Source organism: Prunus persica, chromosome G3 (genome assembly GCF_000346465.2).
Source record: "Prunus persica cultivar Lovell chromosome G3, Prunus_persica_NCBIv2, whole genome shotgun sequence".
NCBI lineage: Eukaryota > Viridiplantae > Streptophyta > Magnoliopsida > Rosales > Rosaceae > Prunus > Prunus persica.
The window spans coordinates 1248141-1269044 of record NC_034011.1 but is presented as its reverse complement, the minus strand read 5'-3'; the positions used below and the strand labels follow the sequence as shown (position 1 = coordinate 1269044).

The window sequence follows — 20904 nt, the reverse complement described above, 5'->3', positions numbered from 1 at the left end:
TTCTATTTCCCAACTATTTGTGTGAAGTTACTACTATGGCCCTCTTGCACTTTTTTTTGGTCGAAATGCCCTTCCTTTTTACTAACTCATTTTAAAAATAAAGGACACAAACGTAAATATATATTATATTATTTTCATTTCAAGTTTTTATCCACTACTTTCTCCTTTGTTCCTCAATCCTTCCTCCCTCCACTTTTTTTTACTCTCTCATTTCACTTCTTTTTCACTCTGGCCAAAAGCAATGGATACAATACGGGCCTTCATTTCTTTTTTACAGTACTCGTTATTTTCTTATTATACATTCTTCTACATTTATCTTCTTTTTTTAAATATCTTTTTTTGCACAAGCGATATTGGAGAGGGGGTTTTTTCTTACAATGTCAAAGCACCATGAAAATTTGAACATGAGACCACTAATCTACAAATCAATGCCATTTTCTACTGGACTATACCCGTTAACCAATTTTCATTAGGCCAACAGAAGTCTAGACTATTATAATCAACTATAAAAGAAATCAAATGAACTTGAATTGCAGGTAATTTTCACTTTGAAACCGTAACAAAAAGAAAGCTTCCACCACAAATGATTAGAAATTTTTATTTAGATATCCAAGGACAACTCAATTAAAATTGTGGAATTGAAATTAGCATTGTCACAAGCTCTCAACTTTAGAGCATCTCCAATTGCCTCTTCAACAATGTTGAAACGCTAAAATATGTGAGCCATATCAACAAAAATTATCCCAACAAAACAAACTTGTCAAAACTCAATCACAAAAGCTACAACTCCTTCTCTCTTTCTAATTGATAAGTTGATTGTGACCCTTCAAAACAATTATTTTACTTTGAAAAAACAAACTTACATTGAAAATGCTAAAAACCTTTTGTGCTTAGAATATTAATTGTCTGTTTTAATGTGTAAGTGGAGTCTACGTGTTAACATAAGAATGGGAATAGCAAATTGAGGAAGGTAAATCAGAAATGATATACTTTTTCTCACCACTTTAGCCAAATGTGTATTCTCATCACGCATCTTAGCACTTGACAAGTGTCCATGGGTCTAACTATAGTTATAACTATTTCATTTGTATTTGTGGAACCATGGTTATGCTCATGGACACGTATCAATTGTTGAGAAGAATAATAATGGTACACATTAGTTTAAAATGGTGAGAAAAAATGCTCTCAAATGAGAAATGTAGATAACATGCGTCAATTTTCATCGCGGGTATAAAAAACTTCAAATTAATAAACTTTACTCTGTCAACTTTAAATGATAATAATTGGTTGGAAATATATAAAGTTTAAAGATAAAAATATTTTCAAATTTTAAACGTTAAATCTGAAGCCCAGTTTTTCTTAGCGTTGGGCCTCAAAACGAAACTACGAAATTGGGCTTAGCATAAAAACAAAACAAACTCCCGCTTGAATTCAAAAATGGCAATCATCCTCGTGAACCTTTGACCCTCCAAATAATCTTCAGATCCATTTCCACAGACTCACCGACAAGCAGAGAGCAAAAATGGCGGAAGCGACGGTGGAAGAAGAGAAGTCCTTAATGCTCAAAATCGCTCAAATCTTGAACGACGCTCGCACCTCCAACGCTACCCACAACCGCAAGCTCAAGGAGCTATCCGCCCTCCGCTCCAAGACGTCGTCGTCTTCTCTCTTCTTCTCCGCATTCTGTAAAACTCTAACTCCCTTCTTTGCCTTCCAGAGGCGTACGGCCTCCGCCGAACGCACCGTTCGATTCATCTCTGCCTTCGCCACGGCCCGAGACTCCGGCCCTGCCTCCCAATGCGACGCTTTCTTGGAGGACTTTCTCAGGTTCCTTCTGCCGGTGTCTGCTGCCGCTAATAGGACTCATAGGTTCCGAGCCTGCCAGATTGTTTCTTCGGTAGGTTTTTAATTTGGTTACTGAACCAAGTGTTGGAAATTGGGGTTTGGGGTTTGGGGTTTTAGGGCTTTCCTATTTTTGGTATTTTGAATGGTTGTTTCTTGGTTGGTTGCTGAGAAAATGAAGTCGGAGAAAGAAGGGGATATTATTCATGGGATTTGATGTGTTGATAGGGGTGATAGGAGACGATTTCTGGTTTTGGGTGCTGGATAGGAACTCTTAACGACTCTATTTTTCAATTTTAAACTTTAGCTTCTTTTGTTTGAACCCACAAGTAGAGACGTATGACTTTTGGTTGCTCTATATGTAGCTTATGAATTATTTCTCAAAACTTTACAATTGATGAACTTGAAAGGTGCATAAATTCTTAGAGCTATTTTCATCACGATGGTTTTATTGGAAAAGAGGGGTTTCTATAAGGTTTTACTTTTGAGCTACCGACACCTAAAATCGAGATCTGTAAGTAGCATTTGATTTATCTACTCTGGATGTTGCACTTCGTTTGAACTTATATGGTGAGGTTTCGTTAGCTTTATTCATTCTTGGCGGGAGCTTTCACTGTAATACTGTTACCCTTACCCCCGATTTTTCATGAAGTTTTTATTTTTATTTTTGAAGTTCATAGGTTGTATGAATTTCATACTTTGCAATAGTTTTCCCTTTTTCCTGGCTTGATGGAAATTTGTACTCTTGTAGATCATCCTGCAATTACCAGATGATGCAGAAGTGAGCAGTGAGCTCTGGGATGAAGTAATAGATTGTATGAAGTTGCGTGCGGGGGACAAGGTCCCTGTAATCCGTATTTCTGCAGTTAGGGCTCTTTCACGTTTTGCAAGTGATTGCGAGAACAGTGATATTCTTGATCTATTTCTTGATATGCTTCCTCTAGAACAAACTGTGGTAAGTTCCTCCATTGATTCACATACATATATGTTGTGCAGTGCTGGTGTTAGACTGATAGTCCATCTTCTTTCTCCTATCTGTTGTTTATATTCTTCTTGTAGAGTTTCCTATTTCAACATCATGTCCATGTTATAATATGAATGCGTGCTTTGTTGAGAAGCATTTCAGTATATTTTGGGTATACTGAAATTTGAGTTGTAGTTACAACAGACACAAGCTTGCATACTCTTTTCCAATGGATGGCTTGTAATACTATTGTTTACCAAAGGATATACTAAGATTGTGTCAACTTTTATGTGTTGGTATCGTATCTCAATGCTATAGTACTTTATAATTCTGCGGAAACTTGCTTCTTAGATATCCAACTTTGGCATTTTTGCAGGAGGTTCGGAAGACAATAGTGCTATCTTTGCCTCCTTCAAATGTAACCGCACAGGCAATCATTGATTCTACATTAGATGTCAGTGAATCAGTGCGCAAAGCAGCGTACTGTGTTCTAGCTAGTAAATTTCCTCTTCAAAGTCTCAGGTAAGTTTATTCCCTTCTTATTGCAGCAGTATGTGAACATCTGATGGAAATGCAAGGGGTGCTGTAAAGATTTGGAAAAAAATAATAATAATAACTTATTATTTTATGAAACAGATTTGAATTTTACAATCAAGGGGCAGTTATAGTTTACCATTATATGGTGATGATTACAACATTTCTGTCTGATTATAGTTTAGTCCTTGGCTTTATTAACAGGGGCAGTTATGTTTACCCGTGTCTAGTCATATTTGAGCTACAAATTTCAATATATAAACCTCCTCCACTATGTTAGTTTGCTGGTATATTACTTAAAAGAGCATTATTTTTGGAGGGTTGCCTTTTTTCTTTTCCCTTTTCTTTCAGTTTTTTTTCTCACTTTCATTTTCTTGTTTTTGTAGTATCAAGCATAGAACATTAATTCTTCAGAGGGGACTCGCTGATCGTTCTGTTGCTGTTTCAAATGAGTGTCTTAAATTATTGAAAGATGAATGGCTAATTAAGTGCTGCAGAGGAGACCCTTTGGAACTTCTCAAGTTTCTTGATGTTGAAACCTATGAATTCGTTGGAGAGTCTGTGGCTGACGCCTTGTTAAAAGCTGGTTTAATTAAAGTACGAGATGGTGAAAATATTCGGCAGTACATATCATCTAGCGATGAGATGGCTGAAGGTTTGATAGCATTCTAAACCTTTTTGCTTTTTCATTACTTACACGTATGTCCTATTTATTTTCCTATTTTTTAGTTTGGGTGGGGAAGCAATAAAGGTTCCCTGTCCAGGTATGGGACTTACCAATTTAGCATAACTCTTTTCCAGACCCAACATGTTATAACATTCTTGATTACCAGAAACTTGACCATAAATTTGGGATAGTCCTGAGAGCAGAAACTCAAGGTCTAGATATTGCCAATGAAGAGAAAACATGTATACAAATGATTCTGCCTCTTGATTTTTGTTGTCTTCTAGACTAGTCATACTGAATACTTCTGCGACACATGCCAAACTGAACATCACGGTGGTTCTAAAGTATGACCTAAATATAAGTTGAAGTACACTTCTTTTAAATATGTCATTATGAAGATCTGGGCTCAGTTCTTCATGAACATGTGAACATGGACTTCGTTGAACGAGTTATATCTTGGTTAAGAAAAAGAGTTCCAGTGAGCTAACTTTTTTATTTTTATGTGTTCCAGTAGTTTTTTCTGAATCTAGTACCTTAAATTTGGACATTCTTCCAGTTCTGTCGATTTTCAGAAAAGATTGCATTTTCTCTTCGTCAAATCTTTGATGCTCCCAAACATTAATACAATTGTTTGTCTATAGGTAAAAATGTTAGCGATGCATCCTTTGATCTATACTAGACACACACATATACATACTATACTATGAATGTTAGCCTGTTTTATTGATCATGCTTTGGATTCAATGTTAGAAGATTCAGCACATTGCACACCAAGCATCCAACTAATGGAAGCAGAGGTCGCTCTTTATTGGAGGATGATATGCAGGCACCTGCAGATGGAAGCACAAGTAAGTTTATACTATTTTACTATGTAAATTTTCAAGTGGTTTGTGGTTTAAAACATATAGAATGGAGGGGAGATCATAGCTGACAAATTAAGGCATATGAAAGTTGAGATAAAGTGGCCAGTGGGTGCTGAAAAAGGCCACATAACCATGTCTGGAACACTCTATTAGGGCATATATTCCAATGACATATTGTTTCTTAATTTACATATACTGAACGAACTGGCCCCTCATTATTTAAGGGTCGCAACTTGTGCTTGAACAGGCAAAAGGCTCTGATGCTGCTTCTACAATGGGCACAGAAGCAGCAGTATATGCGGCGGAAGCTTCAGACAGCAATGACCTTCTTGAGCAAATTCTGCCAGCAACAATTTCTGATTATATAGATTTAGTCAAAGCTCACATTGATGCTGGTGAGTGTAATTAACATTTGATTGAGAACATTGATTTATATCCAACTCTATATCCTAACTTGAAATTACCTACTCAGGACCAAATTATCGCTTTGCATGTCGGCAGCTACTCTTGCTTGGTGCATTGCTTGATTTTTCAGATGCTACAAACAGGAAGTTTGCTAGCACATTTGTGCTGGAACTGCTGCATAAGCCTTTTGACCATGAAGTTGATCAGTATGGGGACATGGTTGTTATAGGAGATGGAATAAATCTTGGTGGTGATAAAGATTGGGCTGAAGCGGTGTCTGGGTTAGCAAGAAAGGTGCATGCTGCTAGTGGTGAATTTGAAGAAGTTGTTATTGGGGTTGTAGAGGAGATTGCTCGGCCTTGCAGGGAAAGAACAGCTGATTTTATGCAGTGGATGCACTGCCTTGCTGTTTTCGGCCTTTACTTGGAGAAGGCAAGATCATATCATTGCATTCAAGGGAGAGCTACCGAGCCTGCTGAACTACTGCAATCTTTATTGCTTCCAGCGGTAATGAGCTTATTTCATGTAACTGAAAAACAAAGAATTTGTGTTGTTTGTTCCTTTTGAATTTCAAAAAATTGGAGGAGTGTCTGGTTTTTGTTTTAAGGTGGTTGATATGCCTAACCTCCAACTTAAGAGATAGGAGGGACGCTAACTCTTTAAGTGTAATCCGTTTCTTCTTTTTACTGTAATGACTTTTGGGTAAATAAAACGCACCTAATAATAGGCATGCTTGATGGCGTTTTTCTTTTGTAGGGTTAACAACATCTTTTGATTCTGAATTGCAGGCGAAACATTCTCACTTGGAAGTCCAGAGGATTGCAGTGAGATGCCTCGGGCTTTTTGGGTTGTTAGAGAAGAAGCCAAGCCAGGAACTAGTAAAGCAGTTAAAGGTTTCATTTGTTAAGGGTCCTGCTCCAATTAGCATAATTGCTTGTAAGGCATTATTTGATCTTGGGATGTGGCATAATCTTCAGGAAGTTGATAGAGTGGTGGGCCAGGACGTTTTATCACAACACCAAGATTACGATATAACCTCAAGTCCTTTAAACTTTTCTGATACAGATGGGATATCGAATATTAAATTGCTTGATCTTTTGTACGCTGGGCTTATTAAAGATGATTGGGACAATTCTTTAGCAAGTGATGAAAATGAGTCCGTTCAAGGTGCTCTTGGGGAGGGGTTTGCTAAAGTTCTTCTTGTGAGTGAAAACTACCAAGGCATGCCCGCTTCTCTACATCCCTTGCTTTTATCCAAGCTCATTACCTTGTACTTCAGCAATGAATCTAAAGACTTGCATAGGTAGCCTGTTTGCGCCTTATTTATTCTGTATCTTTTTCACAAGTATACTCATCGCAATTTTGTCCTGGCAAAAACAAACACATACCAGTTTAATGCTTAACTTTTTCACCAGGTTGAAACAGTGCTTATCTGTTTTCTTTGAGCATTACCCTTCCCTCTCAGCTAATCACAAGGCAAGTAATGCTTATTTGTCTAACATGAGGTTCCTCTTGTATATTCGCATATTGGGGATGATGCCAATAACCTGAAATCGTGTGGTTATTTAAATGCAGAAGTGTATATCAAAGTCCTTCATTACAGTCATGCGCTCTATGTGGCCGGGTATCAATGGCAATGCTGGAGGTTCTGCATATATGGTTTCTAATATGCGTAAGCGTGCAGTCCAAGTATCACGTTTTATGCTGCAAATCATGCAGGCTCCCTTATATAAAAACGAGATGGAAGATGGAAATGATACCGGGGAAGTACCAGAAGTCATAGAAGAACCTCCACTTGAATGTGGTGAGGAGGGGCTTGCCATACGCTTAGCCACAGAGGTAACTCGATGACTGAATCACCAAATGATTATTTTTTTATGTTGGGCCACAGCTAGAAGTTAATATTTCAACTTCCATAATTTTGGTCTTTTTGCCACTCTGAAGCTGTGATTATGGTCATAGCTATAAATATCTACTTTTGACTAGGGTTAGAGGCTGTACATAGATAGGTTGGTTTAAGTCTCAGTGATTAAGTCTTATCATCTGCTAACTTAAATGGTTGTTCAAGGTTCAAGAATCTATTTTTTTATGCCTGCTCCATAATTGGTCCTCAATTGTTTTTGGATCCTATCCTATTCCTTCATACCAAAAAAGGTATTGACAGAAGTCAAGGTAGGAATAAAAGCAGCTAGTCCCATCCTTTGGGATGAAGACTTGTTGAGTTGAGTTTTATGCTATCAATAACCCTGTCACTTTCATTTCATTACCATACAGATACCCAAAGATAAACTCTAGTTTTCCACATCATTTCTTATCAATGTCTTAATGAAACATAATGAGCCTATCTAAGATTGTTTATGGTAAGCATAGGTTATAGTTTTTACCCCCATTAGTTTTGTTATTATCCTTTCCTTGATTCCTTTTTTTGTTTCTTTTTGATTTTTTAAATAAATAACAATGTTACTTTATTTTTTAATAAATAATGAGATAGCTTGAAACAAATAATAGCTTGAAACAAATTTGTTATTCTTCCAACTCTTAAGTTTCACAAACTGATCTAGCATAGTACTGAGGATCTAGCATAGTACATCCATCCCAAATCCCCAGGCTTAATTGATGCCTTCAGAATGAAGAATTTTGCAGGCTTAAAAGTATTGATTACTTGGGTTTATTCTTTATTTAGGTGGCAACCTTCCATACAAAGAAGACACCTGCAGAGAAGTCATATGTGTCAGCATTATGTAGAATACTTGTGTTGCTCCATTTTCGGTTGTCAGAGCAAGGGGCTATCCAATTAATAAGGAGGCTATTAATTCGTGTGGCTGAATCTGTATCGGCAGAGAAGGATCTTGTCAAGGAATTAAGGCGGATGGCTGACCATCTCAAGGCACTGGATAGACATCCAGATCAAGAAATGTTGCAAGACCAAGCTAATCTTATATTTGGTAAAATCCTTAACTTGTTCATAAGAGTACCATGGAAATATTTCTAACAACTGAAGATACAAAAATGCTTATAATCTATCCAGAATGAAGGAACAGGTATTTTTTTGATAATAAACTTAATCCTTATAATCTACTGGTTTAGATAACCTCTGCGCACAAGTATTGTGTGCTGCATTGCGGTAATGTTGAGCTAGACTATTGCAGGAGGAAATAAAATATGATGTCTGCCATATTAACTTCTTCAAGTAAACAGTTTTTCTGCTTACTACTAGTATGCAGCCAAAACACCACCTATTAGGTGTTGTTTCATTGACATATTACATATGGGATTGCATTCATTTGAAGTAGTTTTGGTGTGTTTTTCCCCCTTTTGTTCTGGAAGTATGGCATCTCTTCTCTGATTACAATCTCGATAATTCTTCTGCTTATAAATTTTGTAGGGAGGTTAGAACTAGACTTCAACATGGATTTCAACGTTTCTGTTGAAATGCCACAAACACCAGCTCCTTGCTCAACTAAACCAACCCGTCGCAGGAAACAAGTGAGGCTTGAAGAGGAATCTTCTGATGAAGACAGTTCCCCGACCTCTGTTGTTCCTAATAATCTTGGCACAGTAAGCGCTCGCTCACAGAGGGCAAGCAAGACTGCAGCACTGTCCAAGATGACAGCTAAAACAGCCTTCAGGATTGATGAAGATGATGAAGATGAGGAAGGCTCAGAGGTTACATCGGATGAAGATTCCGATGGATCTGATTAGTTCCTTAAATCAGTGGGTTGGCATGTTAGATTTCTCCATTGATGCAATGATCATTGCTTAAACATGCTATTTTGTTGTTGTATGGTTGTTTCTCAAATGAATTAGGTTGCAGATTTTGTACATAGATGGGCACATGTGAGTTGTAAAATGTGAAATGTGTACTCCGGTTGTTCGCAGGCTCACTACGTAATATATAGGCGGTGAAATTGTATTATGTTTTGATAATGATACTATAACACTATTGCTTGTAGTTTTGGAAATTGAGTCAAAACTTATTGCTCATTTGTAGTGCCAAATATGTCAGTTTCAAAGATTGAGGTATTTAAAAAATATGGTAGTTTTATTTTGGCTAGACAGACATGATAAGAGGGAGGGGATATAAATGTAGAAATGCTTGAAAACAGCTTATAACAAAGTCATTCTCCAGAAGAGTTTGATGCCATTGTGGCCTCTTCTTTATCCATGCAATACATATAAGCATATCATCATCACCTGACAATGATGGATTCTTAAGATCAATATGGTGGCCCCTCCTTTACCCAACAAGCAGATATCCTGTGATCATTCTTGATAATAAAAAAGGGTCCACGTCACTACACCAGCCTTTAACATATCTATTAACGGTTTTCCCAAGGAGTGGGTAATTTGTAAGTTTTGTATGAGTTTGAGTATGTAATTGTAAATGTTAAAAAAATGAGTATAAACTTGAAAATGATCTCATAATTTATTATGCCTATTTTCATTCAGATAATATTCCAACTTATGTATACATAATTTTATTGTCTTAATATTTTTTAATCAATTGGAAGATTTTCCTTTTATGCGTCATAGTTGAATTAGGGTTGATGCTTATATCAAGGCCTATCCTAGGACTGTATTTTGAATACTTGTCATATTATTAATAAAACTTGAGACTTTTTTCAACATGGAGAAATTTATTTGATCTTCGGATTTGATATTAATCTAATTTGTTCATCTTGTTTTGCATGCCCCACGACAAAATCTATCCCCTTAAGTGGCGGAGTTAGGAATTCTATTAAGGAGGGTCAACTTTAAATACTTTTATAATTACAATTAACTTAGTTTTTATAAGAAAATATATATAAGAATTCATTATAATGATTAAATTTCAATATCACAAATTTAATATCTTAGTAAGAATAACCCAAATTCTAGAAACCTAAAAATAATGTGAGAGTATAAAAAGTTGATTTTAGATATAATGAGAAAATCAAATAAAATTCATGGCACACACATATAAATGACATATGAAAACATGAAAACAAATATAGATCATATTCATGTTCATTGTAAACAATTTACATTTGCGAGAAGAGTCAACACTAAGTATAGCTATAAAACAACTTGGATAAGCTTCCTTTCTCTTGGCTTCCGAGATCATCATCTTCAACTTACCTAATGCATTATCATGAATGCCTGGAAGTAGTAAGAGCAGACTCACACTTCACCATTGAAGACGTTGTTCAACTTATAGGATTGCCACCTCAATTTATCAAAAAGGGCATCTCTTACTTTCTATTTATAGAAGAGATCAGTCGTTCACCCTAATGCAACCAAATCAAATTGGAAATTGCCAGTTAGTTTCCACTACGCAACGGATAAAAGTTGTTGTCGATGTGTTCAACATAGCGATGTATTGTATTGGTGACTGATGTCTATTTCAATGTAGTAGGCATCAACTTTTAACTTATGCGCATGTTCATGTTACGACATCAGTTCCTCCAATAGTAGTTATGTTTGGGAGGCCATTACCTAAAACTCCAACAACATCAATGACTTACAAAAATTAACAGTATACCGCCGTTGTTGTAGGGAATTCTGTCTCGATTTCCCGAAAACAAACAAAAACAATGGGTAATAAAAAATCAATCCCACAGGCCACGGCCGACATGTCGCCGACTAATCGTGTATCACGTCAAAACAATCCGATTGAATTTCATTTGTTTGGTTTTCCACCAATACTTACGTGCAAAATTGGCAAGTCACGTCTAGGGATCTAGAATATTTACATTGTTTGATTTTATAATTAAAATGGGCCTGCCATGACCACTGTAAATCTTGACGCTAGCATGCATGTACCATGCATTAATGAATATAATTTTTGGGGAAAAAAAAGAAAGAAAAAGAAAAGGTAAACACATAATAAATAAATAAAAACAATACAGAATTGTAATTGTCTTGATATGTGGGCGTGCGTGACGAGGATGCTTTTACACCAGGAGAGGCGTGAGTTTGGCCATTGTCAAAAGGGAAGACAAAAGCATTTTTGTGGTATTTTTCAATTGAAAGGTCGTTTTTTTTCGGCTAGAGGTCGGTTTTTATTGCTTTAAAAAGCATCCAAAAGGTTTTCTTGGATAAGATTTCTTCTAATGGGGACTTAGAGGTTCACATACTGTTACAAGTCCTTCTCTCTCTCTCGGAAAAAAAAAACAAAAAACAAAAAGAGAAATGCAAAAGGAAGAGATCGTGAAAGAAAAAGCCAAAGAAAGGGCAATTACAACTTGTACCAAAAGCATTTGTGATTAGGAACAAGAACAAAAGCAAACAAACTGGTCGACTGCAGAGTTACTGTTTAAAATTAGGTCCCTATCATTTGTCAAAAATGGTTCAGCTATTCTTCCTTAAGCTCTAGTGATTATCTAATATGATATCAAATTAAGGTTTTTTTTTTTTTCAGTACATGTGATAATGAGGAGGGAGATTTCTCACACACACACATAACTATAGATGCCGTGGAGATTCGAACTTGAGATCTCAAGTTTGCAAGTCAAGACTCTTTTTCACTAAACTAGACCTGTTGATAGTACCAAATTAAGTTTTAACAAGAGATCTTCCGCTTAAAATTTCTTATAATCTTGAAATTTATGAATTGTAATATATTTTTCGAGAGACAAATATGATAACAGATTCCTTACCATGTAAGGAATCTGTTTTGTAGTTTAATTTTGTTGATAAAAAAAGTTAGGACAAAACGAATTAATATTTGAAAAGAAAGTAGGGATGAACAGTATTACATACATTAACTAAAAACTATATATTAAATATGAAAAGCTAGAATCTTATCACGTCGATTCACGATCCACTTTCACTTTAAACGAACAGAGTGATGAATAAATTATTTAATTGGAGGGAGAGAGAGAGAGAGAGAGAGAGAGAGAGAGAGAGGGTGACAACAATGGTACTGGCCACTGGGAGGAAGGAAGGGACCATTTATTTCATTTCATTTCATTGGTTAATTATTGTTGTCTTGCAAATGGTGTGGCATCGCATGCAGTAGGCTACGTGTCCCTGAGTCACTCACAGCCTAACTTTTTTCCCATTTCGCTATCAAATAATTTTCTCACTTTTTCACAATTTCACTTAACTTACATTTAGCTCTTGATTGGTGTGTGTTTTGTTTGTACTTAATTTGGTCACTTTCTTTATCTTTTTTTTTTTTTATCATAAGAGAAGAAGAAAAAAACTACTCAAGAAACTCAGCACCACGTACGACTGCAATCCAACCTACACAAGTCAACCGTTAAGAATCTTCAACAAAATTTTATATTCTGACAAAAAGAAAATGGATTCAGATTTGGATTGAGGTCAATTTGATTCAAATCTGATGAGTTTACGAACTTAAACCGACGGGTTGTCGGACAAAGACAACATGTGCATGAACTTTAGTTATTATTATGAGAAGAGAACACTGTGTGAATATATAAGACTTCAATTTGGATATCTTGGTTAGTGTTGATTGGAAAAGTCCACAATTATCAACCACTAGATTCAAATTCAAAGAGGAGAATTACTAAAGTGTCATTTGAATCGAATTTGAATGTCAACCGTTGAATTTTTTATTTAACAATTAATGATTATTAAAAAAAATAACAAAATTATATGGTCTCGTTTAATTCGCGGTTTAAACTTCATGTAGCTGAAATTGTCATGTTTAATCCCACGAGATGATCGACAACAGCTTTAAATGCAAAACACTTTATTGTCACTTGAATCAAATTTACATGTCGAATATTGAACTTGGATTAAACAATCGGTGATCAAAAGAACAAAACTCTATGAGACTTATACTTCATCATTACAGAAATCCAACCATTTAATAGATTTGAGAATGAAATTTTAAGATAGGATAAATGAACTTAGGCCATCTTCAGTTATAAGGCTAAATGTAGTTTAGTGCTATAAATTTAGCCCTCCAAAATAGTAATTTTTTAAAGAATAGTGCATGTCTAAATTTTTCCATCTCCAGCCATGCATGGCTATATTTTAGAACCCTTCATATTTTATTATTTTGAGAAAAACTATGATACAACATTCATATATTCCATAACTATGTATTGTTTAATTTAATTAAACTACTATTTAGAGACAATATTGTTTAATTTATATTCCACAAATTTAAAACATTTAAAAAGGTTTTAAATAAATAACTTTTCAATCAATGGTTCTAACCACCAACATTTAAAAAGGTCATTACAAAAAACTTAACGGCTAGCTGACGTCATTAATGACATCATCGCGCCTTTAATATTGGTTGTTGGATCTGCAGTTGCATGAGATGATTCGTGCTCTTATCCACACATGATACTTTCTCTTCTTAGAAAGCACATATGTTGGGCCCACAAAAAAATTTGGCCTAAATTAAAGCTGGGCTACAAATGGCCTGATTGGAGAACTAAAAGGCCAAATATGACCAAATTTTTGTTTAACCCATAAGATAAGTTTTACATTATTTCAAAGGTATATTTAACCTATGGCCATGGCTGGACTGGAGATGCCTTTGGTAATATTAGCCCTACTTTTTTACTTGCAATATGAAAGGCAAGAAGTGTAAGGCTGACTAGATAAAGGTAGCCTTGACATATAGGCAAAGTAATTATAAGGGGTAGGACTGGGTGGTTCAGCTGTCCCTTCCCTTTTATTGGATAACAGAACGCATGTCGTCAATCATTATTCAAATAATTCATCTCCTTTATTTTTTTAAAATATATATTTGTGGTCAGCATTAATGTAAAACCAAATAAAATATATGTTTTCGTTTTCAATAATAAACTATGGGTTTTGATTTCCAAATATTCTCTTTCTTTTGATTTTTTGTTTATAAAAGAGGGGTGAGTTTTAGTATGGTCCCATTCCAAGAATCCATCTGAATAACAAAAACATGGTTGCTTTGGTACCTCAAGAAAATATGGTTGCCTTGGTATCTCGCACTGGCAGGCATTTGCAGCGATACAGCAAAGGTCGTCGCCAAGTTGTAGGGTTCGTCTCCTCTCTCTCTCTCTCTCTCTCTCTCTCTCTCTCTCTCTCTCTCTCTCTCTCTCTCAGCTTTGTGTTGGGAGTTTTGAGTTTTTCATTTTCCTTTTGTTGGTTGCTTTTGGAATGAAGGGTTATATTAATATTACTGCATTACTGGTTTTTGACGGTGGGTTTTAGCTGGAAAAGAAAACAGTAATTGATGAGTGGCAATGAGTGTTCATTATGGATTATAGGGACAAAATGTATATGCTATCTGATGTGGAGAGAGAGAGAGAGAATCAGAGGAAATTTGAGGTTTATTGAGTCTTAGGATTTGATTGTTTAGGTTATTGAACCAAGTTTGGCCTTTTGCAGATGTATTCCATACAGATATAAAACTTCCAAGCAGACTCCCTCAAAGCATGATGCACCAGAACTAGAAGTTCTTGTCATTACTTCACAAAAGGGCAAAGGAATGCTCTTTCCAAAGGTGCCCAAATCTTCTTTTCAATCAAATTAATTAATGACGTATTTTTTTTGCATTATTAATTCAATCAATTTAAACTCATACAATTTGTTCATAACAGGGAGGGTGGGAAATAGATGAATCCAAGGAAGGGGCAGCCTCCCGAGAGACGTTAGAGGAAGCAGGAGTAAGAGGACTCATTGAGGTTAGTTTCATATTTTCTGTTACTTGTATTTAATTAGATGTTGTGATGTTCTTGTTACATTTGTGAAAACCTTTTTTTTAAAAGATTTTTAATTTTTTTAAATAATTTTTTTTGCAGGGTGAACTGGGTAAATGGATCTTCAAGAGCAAAAGCCATGATGCTTACTATGACGGTTACATGTTCCCTTTACTTGTTCAGGAGCAGTTGGATTTCTGGCCAGAGAAGAATCTCAGACGAAGGATTTGGGTATGTGATTAACTTTATATGTACTTCGGTCATAATTTTTTATTATTGCAATTGCTGATTTTATTTGGAATTACTTTTGTGATAGATGAGTGCTCAAGAAGCAAGAGAAGTTTGCCAGCATTGGTGGATGAAAGAAGCCTTGGATAGATTAGTAAATCGTCTAACATCTCAGCAACAAAATCAAGACCAAGAATTAGATCATGTTCTTAAAGCTAGGAGGGAAAATCTGATGGCATGTATGTAGAAAAAAAAAAGTATTTAAGGACTTTTCCCTGTTAGACAAGAAGGATTTAGGCAGAGAGAGTACTATAGGTTTCAAACAAGCAAGAAAAATTGACACCTGAAAAGAACTGGTTCTTGTTTTGTTGGAAGTCCCAGTTCCAGAGCTTTTGTTACAATTAATCATCTCGGGTTGAGGCCAACTCTGGGCAAGGTTGTTTCTAATAATAAGAGGGTCCATTTTCACACTTGTATTTTTAATAAGAATCTTAAACTGCTTATAATAAACCTGCTTCTAAAAAAATCGCTTATAAAGCAGAAGAAGTAATCCCAAACGAGCCTTCATAAGATTATATGCCGTCTTCCAACTCTGACTAACTACTTAGTAATACAACCAACACAATCTGCTGACTTGGCCATTAATGAATTAAGACAAAACCGATTTTTGTACGCTTCTCATTCTGTCTCCAGCTATGGCATCCTATTGCCTCTTGGGACATTACAAGTTGATCCTGCAAGTCTTCCTTCAGCAAGTTGATGACAACCTAGCATTGTTGAAAGTAAAGTCCTCCAAACCACAGCAGCATTTCTAGAAGAACTTGACATAAATTCAGTGGAAGAGAATTGTGGACATGTTTGGTCCACGCTTGAAGTCATGGAAATTAATGGCTGAGGCAAGCCAGGATTAGCCCACTTGTTCAGTTTTTTTTTTTATAGCCAAAGCAAGGGAAGAGGAGGGGAATTTTCTCACACACTACCAAGATGTCATGGGAGTTCGAACTTGAAACCAATGATCTGAAAGTTAACGCTCTTTTTCCCTAGGCTAAACCCAGTTGCCACATGTTCAGTTTTATTTCACTAAGCACAAGTATCCGTATTTTGGTAATCGACTCACAAAGTTAGGCAAAATCATGCTTCATAACAGCTAGAGATCTCCTTCTGATAAGCTCAAAAGGCCCAAGTTTTACAATTTTGAAAGTATCTCTAGTTCCACCCAACTGGAAGTCACATTGAAATGGTGGTAGATGGAGTTCTAAATTACCTGCAATAAGTTACCCCACCAATAGAAGCCCAACCTATCTACTCGAGACACCCACTTTGTCTCTAGAAACACCCAAAATAGAAAACCCAGTCATCCTTCTCATTCATCCCCTCAAGCCCCAACCCAACAAGAAGACTAGTGGGGGTCAACATGGGGTAAGTAAGATTAAAAACACCAATAAAATTTACAACAACTAGGAATAAGCTGTTCACCAATCACCACAGGTACTGATGATTGATGCAGCATATGGCCATCAATTGTTCTTAATTATGGACGACCTTTTATCTAAGAGAGCAGCTACGGACCTACTCTTTGACTAACCTGTGCTATAGCCAGGTGACTTTGTCTTTTTAAGCCTAAACTGATACACCCATCCCACCCAATGAGAAGCCCTCCACTGCACTCTCATAATCCCCCTTCACCTTTTTTTTCTCTCATATTTTCCTTTTGGTACAAAAGGGGCCAAAGGCCAAATACAAAAAACCCTGTTTCTTTTAATTTTTGGTAAAAAACAACCCCTCTTATTTTCATGTTTGTTAAAAAATAACTCCTGCAAGTAGAAAATATAAAAGAATTACGTATTAGATGCGTTTTGAGGAATAAAACTCATTATGTCATTATGATTAGTTATAATTTTTTGTTATCAATGAATTTCACTTAGTACCGTCAAATTTAATAGCTATGTGCGTAAGATAAATTTAACCCAACTTAATTTAAAATCCTGAATCCGTTCTTGTAAAAGAGTAAACTGAAAATGACAATGGCCGTCTGGACGATTTCTAAACCACAAGCGTAAACTGTGGAGTGGTGGGCATGAAGCGACCAAAGACAAAATACCATAAATTTAATACGACATATACATTACTGAATTGGACACACAAACCCTATCGTCCCCTCTCATTCTTTGTTCTGAACTTCTGAAAGGAAACAAAATTAATTAATTAACATTCACAGCTTGCACCTCCACTACTTCATCTATACATACTTTCACACAGAGAGAGAGAGAGAGAGAGAGAGAGAGAGAGAGAGAGACGTAACAAACGAAGCAAACAATATATGATGGCAGAGAGAGGCCGATCGATACCACAAGTGTTTGTTGTGGAGTGGGAGCTACAAAACTGTATGCATTAAATTCTGACTGCCCCATTCTTTATGTGTAGTCGTAGAGTAGTGATCAGAACCAGAAGTTTATTTAGGGTACTTCAGAGACAGACACTTTGAACAGACATGAAAGTCCTTGATGTTTTGCATGGGCCTTGAATTAATCTTCAATGAATTTAGTGTGTGACTTCAACAATTATTCAAGATTTAAGGGGCTAGGTTTGTATTGATAAGTTTGCTTAATCTTGGACTTTTTGAAGGTCTAGTCTCATGACCGACCCAACCCATTTTACAGGCCTAAACTTAACACGTTTCTATTTATTTTAGTGTTCTTTAGTGGGGGACCTAACAACATCTCGTGACTTTTGTGAGGGTGTCAAGGCCCACATAGAATTGCTTCAAATTCACATGGTGTTCTAACTTCCATGACAAGTACATAATCTAAACCTAATCATTGAGCTTGAGGGAAGATATATTTTACACTTAACAAGATAATTACACACATGGACGTTAATTTAACCTGTGCAAATCACCTCCCACATCTCTCATTTTTTCCTTTCATGCTTGGAAACAAAACTTTCACCTTTTTTTCCCAATAAAATAATACAAGTATGCAAAGGGGAGAAGGGTTTCTCACACACATATATTACTAAGGTGTCATGGGATTCGAACCTAAGACCATTAGTCTTCATGTTAATGCTCTTTTTTTCACTAGGCTAGATCCTGATGGCAACAAAACTTTCACCTTAGAGCTATAATAAAGAGCATGTAGTGCTATTTTTTTGCTAAGTTGCTCATAAATTGAACTCCAACTGGTGTTGAGGCGTTTCTTTCTCCTGAAGTAAGCTGTCATATAAAGTTAGATGGTGAGAGAGCACAATTATGGTGCGATGGGCACCGTTGTGTTTGTGTCTTCACTCGAAAAAGGTCTATGTATAATTCATGGTAAAGGTCTATACCTATGATTCATGGACCATCTAGAAATTCTAGAAAATGAAAAGAAGCGTCATCCCTTTTGTGTCTTGAGGTCTTATATTAAACTGAATATACCAAAAGTGACAAGGTGAGAATAAATATTTACAATAATGCTATAGTCATCTAAACGCTTTCTCAAGTTTTACACCATGATCTCTGTTGTGACACATTACACAACACTGTAACAGTGACCTACTGCACTTTTCAATATCTGATGCAAGTCTTTAATTATTTGCAAAGATATCAAATGAACATGGATATTTCTCTTGGGGTCAAAGCCAAATAATCATCAGCGGAAGATATTTGACCTCTGCTATTGCAAAGACTTCCAAGTGAACGTCAAATACATGTAATTATTTGTAAACCATACGTATTTAGCAAACTTTTTGATTTGATAATATACATTATTGATCAAATATTACTGTAGCTATAATGAATATGGATAGTATGTATGTTTGACATGTCGTAAAAACAGTCCACTTTCTGAAAAGATAAAGGTGTAACATTTTTTGTAATAAAAAAAAAGGTACAACTTTGTGTATATGCTATTAGTTTTTTGTTTCTTAGAAAATTGCCCCAAAAAAAAGCAGCAAATTATTAGTCTCTTATTAAGGGGTTTAAGCTCCAACGTTAATGTTCCTAGCTAGAGACTAGTACAGATTTGCCAACGTTCTCATTACCTCTCTCTCTCTCTCTCTTGTCCCAAAAAATGATGGGAACAACTCTTCTCTCCTTCTTTACAGTCCTTGTTTCTCTCTCATGTCTCTACAGTCCTACAAGTTCCTCCTCCACAGACTCCTTTGTGTTTGGAGGCTGCACACAGCAAAAGTATGTACCCGACTCGCCCTACGAGTCGAATCTCAACTCACTCCTCACCTCCCTGGTCAACTCGGCCACCTACTCCTCGTACAACAACTACACCATCATGGGCTCAAGCCCTCAAGACGTCATCTACGGACTCTACCAATGCCGTGGTGACCTGGCCATGCCCGACTGCGCCACGTGTGTTGCTCGTGCCGTGAGCCAAGTAGGGCACCTCTGCTCCTACACCTCCGGTGGCGCTCTTCAGCTAGAAGGATGCTACATCAAGTATGACAACACTAGTTTTTTGGGAGTGGAGGACAAGACTGTGGTGTTGAAGAAATGTGGACCGTCGATTGGGTATGATGCCGATGGAATGGGCCGTAGAGATTCAGTGTTGGCGGCCTTGGTTGGGTCCAGTGGGCCATATAGAGTTGGTGGGTCAGGGGAAGTGCAGGGTTTGGCGCAATGCGTTGGTGATTTAAGCTTATCGGAGTGTCAGGATTGTGTGTCGGAGGCAATCGGACGGGTTAAAAGTGAGTGTGGTGGAGCTGTTTATGGTGATATGTTCTTGGCCAAGTGTTATGCTAGGTACTCAACTGGTGGATCTAATTTTTACTCTAAGGGCCATCATGGTAAGTTACACTTAATTTGCTTATACGATCGTATTATTTAACGAACAAATTTAATGTCTCTAGTATTATTGATTGACGAAACATATAGATATAACAATTTTTTTTTTTTTTTGGTTCTTGTTTTTCAACAATATGAATGGCAGATAAATCTACCAATGATAGTGAGAAGACATTTGCTGTTATTATTGGACTATTGGCTGGAGTTGCTCTGCTCATCGTTTTTCTTACCTTCATCAGAAAGGTGTTTGGGGGAAATGGTACGTAAAATCTTCATTTGATTACCTTTCTTTTACCCTAATTTATCCTTTATTTTATTATTAATTTCCACTGGCTTTAGGACAAGAAAGCAGATAGATACTGTATATTCAGGGATATGTTAACATAATGTTACTTTTTTATGTGCAGGTAAATAAATAATGAGCTTGCAAAGTTATTGGCTTCCGAAGTGATTTGCTTTTGGCTCTCTTTTTTCTTCATTATGTCTACTTTCCTCTCCCTCTTTAATCTTTATGCTATTTTCTTTCTTTGATTTAAGATCATGTTTTTCTCTCGGAAAGTAGAGTTCATAGAAAATATGGAAAAGATGGAAAGATGTACGATGGGGCACTTACCCAAAACAAAGTTGAAAGGAGGGTGGGTGACAAAAGGAGGCTCGAGATTCCAATCTCCCCTCCACTTGACAAAAGTGTGTTGTCTAGTATGAAAAAAAATTGGCATATTCTTTTTGTAAAAGCACAGATGATCTTTTTTTCTTTCTTTTTCTTTTTCTTTTTCTTTTTGTAATTTCTTAAATATATGATTGTTTTGGGCTTTATAAAATGTCACCATATAATTCATTTTGTATGGTTTCTTGATGATGAAGCTTTGCAATAATTTAAAAACATTGCTATCCAAGGAATAGGAAATTTTGTTTATCACTCACTTCCTCATTAAGGTAAAGATAATACAAGAATCAAATCCAAACTATTTGTTAAGTCCAATAAA

At 36.2% G+C, this 20904-nt stretch overlaps 3 protein-coding genes across 4 annotated transcripts; all 3 read left to right on the top strand.

Annotated features, from left to right (window-relative positions):
- LOC18783902 (condensin complex subunit 3) lies at window positions 1446-9273 on the top strand. 2 transcript variants are annotated; one of them, XM_020561021.1, is made up of 12 exons: window positions 1446-1897; window positions 2594-2797; window positions 3183-3328; window positions 3727-3995; window positions 4761-4855; window positions 5118-5265; window positions 5343-5782; window positions 6064-6578; window positions 6691-6751; window positions 6851-7114; window positions 7959-8220; window positions 8661-9273. In XM_020561021.1, exons 1-12 carry the CDS (start codon window positions 1523-1525, stop codon window positions 8975-8977), a joined length of 3096 nt encoding a protein of 1031 aa, XP_020416610.1. In that variant the 5' UTR covers window positions 1446-1522; the 3' UTR covers window positions 8978-9273. The 2 variants fall into 2 exon arrangements, with proteins under 2 accessions (XP_020416610.1, XP_007214912.1); XM_007214850.2 differs by having other exon boundaries at window positions 1455-1897; window positions 4758-4855.
- On the top strand, window positions 14041-15627 carry LOC18782443 (nudix hydrolase 18, mitochondrial). Its single transcript, XM_007217207.2, has 5 exons — window positions 14041-14254; window positions 14606-14720; window positions 14818-14901; window positions 15019-15147; window positions 15233-15627. The coding sequence occupies exons 1-5, from the start codon at window positions 14157-14159 to the stop codon at window positions 15389-15391; spliced, it is 585 nt and encodes a 194-aa protein (XP_007217269.1). The 5' UTR covers window positions 14041-14156; the 3' UTR covers window positions 15392-15627.
- Window positions 19078-20814, top strand: LOC18781845 (cysteine-rich repeat secretory protein 60). The gene is made up of 3 exons (XM_007215717.2): window positions 19078-19920; window positions 20064-20177; window positions 20326-20814. Exons 1-3 carry the CDS (start codon window positions 19194-19196, stop codon window positions 20331-20333), a joined length of 849 nt encoding a protein of 282 aa, XP_007215779.2. The 5' UTR covers window positions 19078-19193; the 3' UTR covers window positions 20334-20814.